Genomic DNA, 13,214 nt, shown 5'->3' with positions numbered 1-13,214 from the left:
GATTTTGATGAAACTGTCTTGAGGAAAGAATAGGTTATGAATAGTAGGGTAGACAGGATTAATACTGATGGCTTTTTTCTAGAGGTAAGAATGGCCTCATCTGTTGTATTCCCTTGTTAGCTTAATTGAAGCCACTGGTCTTAATCATGTGAACTGAAGCCACCAATGCTAATCATGTGAAAAGACTGTAATCAAATTATCATTTGTGAAGTTTAACAGTTATAGTACCAGATATTTCTGGGTTATAAAGTCTAATGCTTAGCCTAATGGGAGCCATTTGCAATGCTAAGTGTCAACATGGTGAGGATCTGTATCAAAAATACATGTAGGCCTACATATATACAGATTATGTAGACTGAGCCTTGGACATGGAATATAATCTGAACACGTACAGCTGCAGAGGGAGGCGTGCAGGCAGTAGATCATATACATTGAGCACTCTGGTTTGAGCTCTCGTGCCTGTACTGTTACTGGTCTGTGTGGCATCTTGTCCAACCTTTGACGGCACTCACCGTCTCATTTCTCTGATGGATGTTTTGTCTCAGGTGCCAGTAACTCATACACCGAAGCTTGCCACAAGCCGTCCTTCCTGTCTGATGAAGAATTGAAACACCTGATCCTCCAGGTAAGTCTGCAGGTCACTCTATTGCAGTCTGGCCGTGGTCAGTGCCAAGACTATTTCGTCCCTCATCACTTATCATTCTATCGATGTCCTTCTGATCTTATTCCACATCATTACAGAAAACTGATGAGCTTGACCTGGTTTCTGTATACTCGGATACATACCAGATTGATACATACCAGATTGATACATTACCCGCTCATCTTTGGATAACGATATTTCATCCGATGATCTTTGGACAGTGCACCTGAGGAATAGCTACCCTTTTCATGTGATCTTGAACCTTGAGCAGGTCAATGCTGAGACAAAAAGACCTGTGTTTTACACACCCGACTTCTCTGTATTCTATTGTGAAAGTACTTAGCACATCGTTCAGAATATATATGGCAGATTTTTACCAGTTTATGTGAAAGGTCAACGGTACTGTCAGGGTCATGCCCATCTGTCTGCCTGTCATACTGCTTATCCATACATTCTTAACTGCCATAGCTCTGACAAATGCATTACCAACATTTATAATTCAAATTTATTCATATAATTTTGGAAACCCTATTGAAACTTGTTTTTCAGTTACATTTAACAGACATTTGCCCCTTTCTTGCAACATTAACAGGGGTTGAGAGGTGTTTCTTTGATAACAAGGCATTTGTCTGGGTGGGTTGGGGGGGGGGGGGTATGGTAGGGGTTCGGGGGTACAGTGGCTCTGTCAAAAGTCTGTCAAAAAGGTTCTTGGTTTCAAATTGATAAAATTTTCAAATCCTAAAAGAATCTGTCATAAACAGTTTTACAAATTCTGGTGATGTTTCCTGTTGTGTAATTGTGATATGAATTACAGAATTTGTTATGTCATCATGTGTGTATATGTCATGTGAGAAGTCCATTACCTAAAAGTGTGCAACTATCTTATAGCTAGTCTCCACACCACTTTACTCTTCTCTTCCACTTATAACACATTATGTGATGTGTCTGTGCAGCCATGTATTTGTTTTTCTCTCTATTGCGCAGCAAACGCTTGAGAAACGGCTGAAGCATGGTGGGAAAGAACGTTCCAAATGCATTTGTGTTGAAATAGACTTTAAAAATTACAACGGACAGGTTTGTGAAAGGACAACAGTGATAGCAATTGTTTTAGAGTTGCTTTTAAATATAAAAATAGTTAGTGGTTTCTTAACTGGGTAGCAACAATGATGAGAGAAATTGTAGTTCTTGTAGGAGCCATTTACATTAGATTCTGTTCACAATTTCCACAAAGAAGTTGGCACATTTCTCCACCAGGTGGCGTGAGCTCCTACAGATGACTTAACACATGTAATATGCGGTAGAAACTAGCTATAGGGAAGTTGCATACTTGTAAGTAAAGGACTTCTGGTCGTGTTTAATATTATGACCTGTTATGTCATACTTAGTTTCCTCTGTCCACAAATCTGACCATAGAGACATTATTGAGTCGTGAATTAAACCCCCAGCAAACCATTGTCATGAGCACTGCTTCCAAGAACTGTTTACGGCTTTGACAAATTCCTCAGGCCTTTCTCGAATTCAGTCATTCTTGTAATCTCAAAGAGCTACTTTAGTGTTAAGACGTGTATGTCTTAAAGGCAAGGTTAAATGATAAGGATCGAGATAGTCAGAATTGTTTTATTAAATTGCAGAAAAAAACACATTGTATTAAAGCCGTTGTTGTTAGTTTTTGGGGGATAATACAGAAGCAAAAGTTTACTGCTGTTTCAAATTTTTCCTGGTGTGACTTCATGCAAGAACACTTGATGTCACCCATCAGTGACCTATAGCAACAAAAGGGGCCTCCGTGGCTCAGTCGGTGAGTGCGCTAGCGCAGCGTAATGACCCAGGAGCCTCTCACCAATGCGGTCGCTGTGAGTTCAAGTCCAGCTCATGCTGGCTTCCTCTCCGGCCGTAAGTGGGAAGGTCTGCAAGCAACCTGCGGATGGTCGTGGGTTTCCCCTGGGCTGTGCCCGGTTTCCACCCACCATAATGCTGGCCGCCGTCGTATAAGTGAAATATTCTTGAGTACGGCGTAAAATACCAATCAAATAAATAAAATATAGCAACAAATGACGTCATATTTTCAAACGCGTCATTCCAGCATAACTGCCTTTCCGCGACGTCATATCAGCCTGATTCATCGTCACACAAGGAATAGTACGTTGGGAAAATTTTTATTTAAACTGCCGAAGATTTTGTTTTCCAGGATACTTCACTTTTAGGAGTTAAATAGCGCTATTCAGTGATAATTGTTTTGAACCGTGGCACTAGCTATATTCCATAGGGTATCTTTCATATCAGTTTAATATTTCAACCTGGCGCCTCTTAGAACTTAGTACTGAAGTGGCTTTTTAAGGCTCCCTGGAGAATTGTAGCTTAATATCAGGTAGATAAATAACACTTAGAAGACCTATATTGTTCTGATTGCTCTCAGAACTTATGTATCTGCTTGCCTCTATGATGCCTTTGCTGTTCATTGCTTTATGTTCTTTATAACTGTTTCTGTGTTGCATTATTTCACCATTAATATTAAAGGTCCAACTTATACTACTGATTCATGTTTTTCTTTCGCAGGCTGCATCAGGTTTCCTCTTTGTTGTTGGATGTGATAGAGGAAGAATCCTCTATGTGTCAGAGTCCGTCATCGACACCTTAAACTATTCTCAGGTAATTTCCATGTCATTTTTCCATTAGTAATGCACCTGTGGGTAAGGTTATTGTTGATGTCCCAGTGCTTCCTGATCCAAGAACAGAAGCCATTCCTGGTGTTTCAGAAATCAATACGTGCTTGCCCCCTCACTGTTTGTCCTGGCTGCCACAGGCTGTCTCTGCCAGTCTGAATCCCTGGGCCCTCCGCTCACTCCAGCATCATCAGATGCACAGCCTTACAACTGACTCTAACTTCATTTAAATATTGCCAGTGCTTATGGGACAAAGCTCAAGCCTTTGTACGTCAGGTAAAATAAATCATGTTTAAAAATTAGATTGATGAGATGTTGATTTCAATTTGTTGATGTGCCAGACTTGGGATGTTTTTTTTCTTCCCTCTTTATCTTCATATTCAATCTGTATTGCGGTGTGTGTGAAAAAAAAGAAACATCCACTGTTAAAGTATTTAATCTCTGTATAAGTCACAGAATACACGTATCTGATCTTCTGGCACCTTTTCAGCATTTCTATTAATCAGTGCATACGGGCATGTTTCAGTTTAGAATAGCTGTAAAATCTCTCTTTTACAAATCAAAGCAAGAGGACATAAAATTAGATGGCCAGTTCCTTCTAACTGTTGGATATCAAAAGTGAAATGAAATATTCTTTAGAATAGGCTCCTTGAAAAACTCTGGATCATCTAAAGCTGTCGGTGCTAACACCATGCCCTTGACCCCACTCTAGTCTTGGTTGTAGCTTCATAATTGTGCATCAGGAGTCGAGTGAAGGATATAAAGTTCCACCCGAATTTTTACTGTCCAGATTGACTGCCATTGCAGAAGTGAAATATTCATTAATAAGACATAAACCACAGAGGAAGAGAATGAAATATGTTCTTGAGTATGGCATAAACCAGGGATGAAATAAACGAATATTTTTCGAGTGAGAGGTGGAAAAATATATGTGATATTCCACCTTCACTGTGCAATGCTCGCTTTATTATTTCTATTTTAACAGGACAGTGATTTTGTGTTTTTAAGCAATGTGTTTTGTGTAGGCCTGTATATAGCCTGACGTCGCACGTGATGTTTTGCATGACATCGTGTCTTGTTGCCTAATGTAGGAATGTTAAAGTTAACTGAACTTGTATTATGACATTCCCCTGAGCTCAGATTGGAATGTCAGAAAACAAAATTTATTATTTATATAAAGGTGAAATCTCATGATGTCATAGATGGGTGAATGTCATAAATCTTTTCTTGTGAAAGATGGAAATGAAAACACACTTAATGCCTCGTGTCTCGTAGGTTATTATTTTCACCTCTGAATCAAACCTTCAACTTTCACTGCGCACTATTCTCTGTGTTATGGCGTCAGGGTGTGTTATAACAAAAGTGATATCTAACTGAGCCATTGAGATATGACTTGTCATTGAAGAAAATCCTGACATTTCATATAAATAATAAAATATATTCTTCAGAGTATGACAAAATATGTCCAAGAAATAAATACAGATCGGATGAAACCTAAAACACATTGCAGCCATGAACTTCTACAGGTTCTGTTCAAATTTTAATGAATGGAGATACCCAATGGCGGTTTTTTAAGTGCAGTTTTGTGGAAGTGACACCCTATTTTCTTTGTACTTTAAAATGATCAAAGCTGAGTGGAATATTGGTGCATGCCCTACTTAAGTTAAATAAATTTAACTGTATAACATTCCAAAATATATGATCTACATGTATATCTTCATTTGCTTATTTTGGAATGTATAGATTTATTGGTTGAGAATTTGCCTTCAGAGCAGTACCTGTCTCTTTTTAATTGACAGAATCTTCCTTGTGCTATAAATATACATGCATACTGGTGCCAATATATTAGGTGGCATTAAACTGCTATGTTCTTATGTGAAGTTTCAAAGTCTTGAGTCTGTGTCGTCTTTAGGGACCATTCCCCCAGGTAAGAAGGGGCAGCTGTGGCAAGTTGTGTTTGTGCTAGGTTGACTCCCCGTCAGCCCAGCTATGCCCTGACCTCAATATGTACACTGTCAGAAATCCAGGTAAATATTGGAAACTTCAGCAATGTCTTTGTTTTGCAACAGCTGAAAGATTTTAATTCTCTTCTGGTTGCAGTCTGACTTGATAGGGCAAAGTTTATTTGATGTGCTCCACCCAAAGGATATTGGGAAAGTGAAGGAGCAGCTCTCGTCCTCAGATCTCTCACCACGAGAGAGGCTCATTGATGCCAAGAGTATGTATTGTCTCTTTATCCACACTGTCAACTTTGTACAAGATAGCCACTGGGAATACTGCCCTATCAAAACCATAAATATTCTCATAACATTTCATGCGGATCTCGCTGCTCTGTTACTGGACACATTCATTCTGTTTTCTGGAAGTTTTTCCCCATGCAGCACTCAATGTAAACTATGGGTACATGACATTAGAAACATACTGCAACAGTCACACAAGAAATGCATGCACTTGTATGTCAAAGTAACAATTGGCTCTCAGATTGTGGAACGATAGATACCTCCTAAAAAGAGGAAATAGTGGATTCCTAATGTGCCTTTCTGTAGTATTCAGTTTATATTGTTAAGAAATTGTATTTGTCCTGTGAAATGACAGGGTATGAAATGTTCATAAATTTTTTTTTTGGGGGTTCAGATTTGAAAGAAATTGTACACCTGTACATGTAACTCCCACTTTTATCTGTTTTGAAGTACTTAAACATTGCATGAAATGTACATGTACATGCATTTTCACACTCAGAATCTGAATATTAAAGCTGTTATAGCTAGGTAGTCATGAATATTTTACTTAATTGTATAATTCATATATTTATTAGTATGACTTTATATTTCTGTGTGTAGCCATGCTTCCAGTGAAAACCGAGTTACCCCAGCATCCGACGAGGCTCTGCTCCGGTGCAAGGCGCTCTTTTTTCTGCCGCATGAAATGTGGCAACAAGTCTTCATCTTCCACATCTGCCGTCAAAACAGAGAAAAAGCCAGAGTTAGAAGTCTGTCAGAGAAAAAAGAAGTCAGGTTAGTCAGCAGTTCCCAAGTGTTGTGTAACTACGCTAAAAATACTCAACCAATAAAGTTCAAATTTTGATGCCATTTGAAAGCAAAATTCATTAGAGATTTTGTCGAGTGAAATGTATTCTTCATGTAGGGGCACATGTGGACTTCGCAGAAATTACATAAGAACGTGTCCAGACCAGGTAACATGCCTGTAACATGCCTGTAACATGCCTGTAACATGCCTGTAACATGCAAAAACATACACTGTGTGTGGTTAGATTTGTTGAGGATTTAGGTTATTCTTAATTTATCCTGGAATAAATGTCAAAAAATGACGTCTGCACCAGATGCAATGTGCAACTATGCGTAGGGCTATGTTTTAACTTTATAGTGTTATGCGCACTTGTTTAAAAAAAAAAATCCCGAAACAGAGAAAACTTTTGTGTTTGTATTCTACAATTGAAAAGATGGAACACCTTGATGTGACACTTCATGGTGTATAAACTCAGTTGCTGCCAGGTTGTCTGTCCAACTATTAAAATGTGGATAGCTGTCAGCCCTGTGTTATCTGTGATTTCCTGTCTGCTAGACCAGCTAGATTCCCAGCAGTCATGCCCTAGCTCTGTGTTGTTTCCTTTCTCTGGAGTCCGCAGGCCTCTCACCGGATTCCCCCTTTTTGTGTTTGCTTGTGTATTCCTTGCTATGACATGCATGTCGCCGGCCGAGCAACACTCTCCCTTGACAACACAGCGTTTCTCTCTGCGGTTTTCTTCCGCTCAGGTGGTTATGTAACGTTCAATACACAAACACTGGAATTAAAATAGTTTCAGCACTTTATACCTGGCAGCTTTATCCATTGACAGGAGTGTAACTAGAAGACTTCTTTTCCGTGGCTGTATACAGTATTGATATTACTGTTTAAATATGATGTAATTTTAGGGATTTGTGTTTGAATCTGTTTTCCTGTCTACAGACAGATATGGACAGCACATACACCAGTAACCTGTATATAGCTCTGCTCAGTCAGCAAACCCAGATCTGTCATTGCACTTGTGATTTTGCCCCTCATCACTTCTATAGGGTCAGATCTTGTCCCTCACCACTTGTATAACGTCTGATCCCACCCCACTCTCAATTGCAGGGGGGTATTGCAATTGATGTGTGGTGTTCAACAAACAGTATTGCATGGTGTAAGTTTAACTGATAATTCTGTGTAACTTTATTCTCAAATGGGAGACACTTTCAGAACATTTCATTTTTTTTTCAGAATGTGTATGGGCTTGGGAAAGTGTCATTTCCCCAAACCCACCCACCCCTTTCGCATTATTCCTGAGTTAAAAAAGGATTGGCATGAGACAGGCCAGCAGGCGCCAATAATTCTTACTATAAAGTCACAGATATACAAATACTATCTTACTATTCAAACTTTATAAAGGCTGTGGATAGTGTGAAATAATGAACAAAATATTCCCCAGCTGGCCTGCCTATGCCTCAAGTACTCCAAAGATTTGCTGAGATATTATTGAAGTCCTTACAGAACCACATCCCCTCAGTCCCAGCATTAACCTGGCAACACACCTGGGTCAGGAAGCTTGTGGAGAGTTGAAGTGCAGTGGTATTTACCTGGAGCAGTAACTTGTTTCATGGTACATAATCCAGGCGTGTTTATAGTAAAATCCACCCGTCGTTTTGCAGGAGAAAACCCCCTTGGTTTACACCTTAGGTTAACATTTTACTTTCAGTTACATCTAAATTACAGAGAATCAGCATCATGTAATGTGTATTCTTAATATGTCGAGGTTGTTGGCAACTTGTTGCCTTGTGGGCAGCTTGTTGCATTGTGGCCAACTCGTTGCCAACTTGTTGCATTGTGGCCAACTTGTTGCCAACTTGTTGCATTGTGGCCAATGGAGGAAGATAAAGTTCAAAAAAAGGATAATGGCAAGGAGGAGTGTGGGGTGTCTAGAGAGCTAAAGGTACAGTGATTAATAATGTGCGAGGGGGAAGGGTCATGGGATTTTCACAGATTATGGGTTACATATGAATGGGTTGTCCAGAACCAAAATGTCCTACATTTGTTAGCTGCGTTTAGAAGTGAGGATGGGACACTGTGAGCTGTAGTTGATATTAATGCTGGCAATGAGTATCTGGAAGGCAGATACATGAGAGGCCTGACCAGACCTGACCAGCCACCAAATGAGTCTTGTTAGATAGGTTCAGTGACCTACAAATCACTGTAAATTCTGATCTTTTTTCATAATATCGTGTGTGTCGTTGAATTGCATGTTTTATGAGAGAGAAAACAGCTGAGACAAGTTTGAGCATGGACATGAGCTGATGTTATGTGTAATACAATATTGTAAAGGTCAGATAAATTTAAAGCTAAACACTGACCAGCTGATTTGCTGAAGTTGATATTTATAGCTTTTGTCTAATTTATTGGGAGACAGAATGTCTGTCCTGAGTTATATCAGTTTCTTGGACTTGATGTCAGAAATGGGCATAACCAATCCAGAGAGGTTTGCTCCTGGTGCTTTAAAAATGTCACGCCCTTGGCAGCCAGTTGGTCTTAACCAGTTAGATCTTATACTTAAATCCAGCTGAGGCCCTATTGGTGGAGTGGGTTCTCAGAATGCCAAGTTTCCAGCACCCACATACACGTATCTGAGCACTGAGATACGAGTCCAGAAACCCAATTAAATAATAAAAGAGTTCGATAGGGAAGAAACCGTGGCTTCTTCTGGCTTAATCCTGACTTCTGAAGTAATATCAATATCCAAATGTAATAGTAATGATCATGAGTCTGTATGGGGAACAAATGCACACCAAACATCATAAAATTTTCAATATTTCAAGTGTTGTTCTGCATTTTTTGAGTCTGCTTGCATAGCATATATAGTCACACGAGTCTGAGCCAATAAGATAACAAAGTCTTTAATATTGGTATTAATGTTCCAGTCTTCGCATAATTATTATTTGTAATCTCAGACTCTTTTGTTCCAATCTTCTTTTTAGGAGATAAATTTTACTGACATATAGAGGTATTTTGACCTCTTGATCTTCCCCTTGTGCCAATTTAACGGAAACTGGTTGATGAATTGAACCAACAAAAACTAATCAAAACTAAAAATAACAACAGCACAGCTTGTACCGGAGCTGTCAAGTTTGTGAATCCCTATATATGAGCTCCGAACAAAGAAGTGTCAATTATCTCTGCCATTTTGCTAGGATAGACAGGGGGTGGAACGAATACTCGTGTGAAATTCACATATTAATTGTGAGCAGCGGAGGCAAGCTTTGTGAGCGTAGAAATGCCGTGGGTACCAATGTGTCTGAGTGCATAAGAATATAAGCCAACCTCCAAAACGTGCTTTGATTGTCAACGTTTACAACACTGGGCGCTGAAAAGTGACCCCACCCATCCCCTTTACTTTCCTTTAAATTTAAATTAATGGATCTAAAGGTTGCTTTACTCAAGGTTGGACAGTGAACACAAATCTCAGCAGGTTGCCACTTAGCTACATGCCAACTGGTGCTAAAACAGAGAGCTGAATTCAATTATCTGTATAATTTTTTCTCTCCCAGACCAGTCTTTTTTTTGTGGTTGGTCCCATTTATTAGGCATAACTTTTGACGTACTCTGAGCGATGGTGTCGACGTCCAGTAACAGGGAAATTTGCAAGTTAAACAAAATGTTAGGGGTGGCACCTTAAAAACTACTGCCAGTAATGAGATCAGAGTTTGCACACATGTAGAGCACAATAACACGGACGGATATTTCATCATGTATTCGGTGTGCACATATTAAATACTATTAAATACAGGTGAGTTATTTGGTAGCCTTTGCTGCCAAATCTAAGTTTTACTCTTGTCCTGAGTGACGTTTGTGAAGCACAACAACAACAACGCACATATGGGTCTATACCCTTCCATTCTGTTTCTGTACAGATTTTATCAAATGGACACCACTTAATTGTGTACAGGTAATATCTCAGTATGCAATGTTGACACATTACACAAGTACCCAACCAACTATGAGAATTTTATAAGGATCAGTATTTTCAAACATGTCTGATACCCTGTCGACTTGTACATGTGTCAGTTACATAAATACAGGAAAGGTCATTTAATTTTTGAAATCCACCATTGTAATTATCCTTACCTGTTAAATGCCTTTCTCTGTTTAGAAAGTATTGGTGCAAAATGTCGATAACATTTGTTTTTTTATGTAATATTATTGTATTAGGCCTATTGTAAATGTTAACGTATTTCGACAATTCATGTACGCTTGTTTCCAAGGGTAAGGAATACACAAAAAGGTTGCCCTGGCATGGGTTTCTAGACTTTGTCAGCCTGACTATAGACCACTTTTACCTCTTAAAAGCATAATTTGGTTTTGTAAGCTTATATGTTGTCAACATAGTTAATAGTTTATATGAAACATTTTCGCAAACTGGTTATTTAAGCAAATGATAAACAGTTTTTGAAATATTTGGAACATTTTGTTGGAATATTAGATTTAAAAAATGCCTTGAATGCATTTTCTTACCACTTTGTCTTTGCAAACTTTTGTCTTTGGAGGCCAAACATTTCTTGCATTTTGTTGTCATGTTTTGTATGATAGGATTTAAAATAATATCCAGCCATTTTTTTTTTTTTTTTTGCACAGGTCGTAAGAGTTTCAGTATTATTCACTGCACGGGTTACCTTAAGTCGTGGTCATCATCACGCGTGGGGCTGGTGGAGGAGGGGGAGTGGGAAGGAGATGGCTGTAATTTGAGCTGTCTCGTAGCTGTGGGTCGCGTAGAGCCTGTCTGTAGCCCATACAACATCCCTGACAACAGTCATATCCAGGTGAGGCAGACAGAGTTTGTCTCCAGACACAGTATTGATGGCAAGTTCACCTATATAGATCAGCGGTGAGTACATGCTTGGATGCTACACATTGATCTTCACCTGTTAAGTGGCATGATATAGTGCAGTGCTTATGGTAAAATAAATACACCAGGAAAGAAAAAACTCACATTGATGGTATTTACTTAGATATATTTTTGATTAACAACAAAAGAACACTATAGCTGTTTTCTAGATTTTACATTTACTTTAATAACACATGATAATGGGATAGAGTGCACGTTTTGGAGGTTGGCTTATATTCTTATGCACTCAGACAGTGCTGATTGGCTTCGTGGAAAGAGCCTATGCTCACACTATGCTCAAAAACTTAAGAGGAAATATTTCAGACAGAAACTATGGCTTTTTAAGTGCAGTATATTTGTACATATATGTTACTTGTTACAATGCAGTCAGGTATTATTTTCTTTTGATAAGACAGTCTGTCACATGTTACATCATTTTGATGTACTGTTCATTGATTGAGCCAATCAGAGTTGATTCTGTGCCCCTTTAAATAGCCATGCACGTGGGAAGGTCTGTCAGCAACCTGTGGATGGTTGTGGGTTTCCCCTGGGCTCTGCGCGATTTCCTCCCACCATAATGCTGGCTGCCGTCGCATAAGTGAAATATTCTGGAATATGGCGTAAAACATCAATCAATCAAATATATAAATAAATAAATAGCCATGCCAATTGTTTGTGATTTGCATAAAAAGATATTATTAGTTACATGGTTACTCAGTGACAGGATATGGAAATGTATGGTGTCCGTAATCCTCATAATGAACTCAGCAAAATTTGTTTGGCAAATGACACCCAATTTGAAGGTTGCTGACACCATATATTTCCGTATCCTGTCACTGAGTAACCATGTAACAAATTTATCCTGCAAAAGACCTATTAATTTAGTGCAGAAGACCGATGTATAGGCGAATCATTTCAGAGTAACCTTTGTTTTCACAGGCAAATAAAGGAAGATTCAAAAGACTCATTGTATTGACTGCAGGATATGGGAATATACACATCCTCCACATGACCGTTGCTATCGAATAGCATTTTGTCTGATGCAGGATAAATGCTCTGAATGTGTTTTTGTTTTCAGAGTTACCGTGATACTTGGGTATTTACCTCAGGAATTGCTGGGCTCCTCTGTCTATGAGTATTACTATCAAGATGATATTATCCCAATGGCTGATGTCCACCGCAAAGGTACGATCGTGATGTTTAAACCAGCTATACACTATACAGCTATACAGGATTCCGTTGCATCAGGACGTTTAGAGTCACACAGCTTTAGGTTAATTTTAGGTTCGTGCTAAATGCAAGACCAGTACGAGTTACAGTTGTTTACACGCAGAATCTGTGATGTGCTCTTGAGCACGCCATAAGAGACCAATCAAGTCTGTAAAATGATTTATACTCATGATGCTAGACTGATAAGATACAGTGTTCGTTGAGGTACTTGCATGTATTTGAATGTCGTTATAAAGACCTGGAAAACAAGATTAATTCAAGTCCTTTGATTGACTATTAAAGTGAATGTTTAGTTTGCAGTGTCATGTGGGTATTTCATTTGGTTTAAAATCACCAGATAGGCCCCAAAATCATGCAAATTAATTCAACTTAAATCAGAGTTAATCTGATGATACAGGTAGAATGGAATCTATCATATTATAGTAAAAAATAAACTGATAATTGAGCTGCTATGTGTAATATCCATTAACATCCACATTTGAAATTAGAAGAATTATACACCATACATGTATATAACGGCACCGCAGTAATATGACCCAAATAAAGTTGATTTACATTGAGTAAGCGACAAGTATCAGACATTTCCACTATAGTATTAATGTTGTTTTCAGTTTTACGCTGCAAGGAGAAAGTTGAGAGTGGTGTATTCCGATTCAAGACTCGAGATGGCTCGTTTCTGCACTTGCGTTCCAAGAGTTTTAGTTTCCACAATCCATGGACCAAAGAAGTCGAGTACATTGTTTGTACCAACACAGTTGTTCCGTAA

At 38.8% G+C, this 13,214-nt stretch overlaps 1 protein-coding gene across 1 annotated transcript in view; it reads left to right on the top strand.

Moving 5' to 3' along the window:
- Positions 1 to 13,214, top strand: part of LOC135467236 (protein cycle-like) — a 45,790-nt gene that overhangs the window by 21,145 nt on the left and 11,431 nt on the right. Inside the window, exons 5-11 of the mRNA XM_064745000.1 lie at positions 546 to 625; positions 3,200 to 3,292; positions 5,407 to 5,524; positions 6,147 to 6,320; positions 10,969 to 11,218; positions 12,297 to 12,403; positions 13,060 to 13,210. Of these exons, the coding sequence (XP_064601070.1) occupies positions 546 to 625; positions 3,200 to 3,292; positions 5,407 to 5,524; positions 6,147 to 6,320; positions 10,969 to 11,218; positions 12,297 to 12,403; positions 13,060 to 13,210 (973 nt within the window). The remainder of the gene's footprint in view (positions 1 to 545; positions 626 to 3,199; positions 3,293 to 5,406; positions 5,525 to 6,146; positions 6,321 to 10,968; positions 11,219 to 12,296; positions 12,404 to 13,059; positions 13,211 to 13,214) is intronic.

The sequence above is a fragment of the Liolophura sinensis genome, chromosome 6 (assembly GCF_032854445.1).
Source record: "Liolophura sinensis isolate JHLJ2023 chromosome 6, CUHK_Ljap_v2, whole genome shotgun sequence".
NCBI lineage: Eukaryota > Metazoa > Mollusca > Polyplacophora > Chitonida > Chitonidae > Liolophura > Liolophura sinensis.
This window is presented reverse-complemented; position numbering and strand designations above follow the sequence as displayed.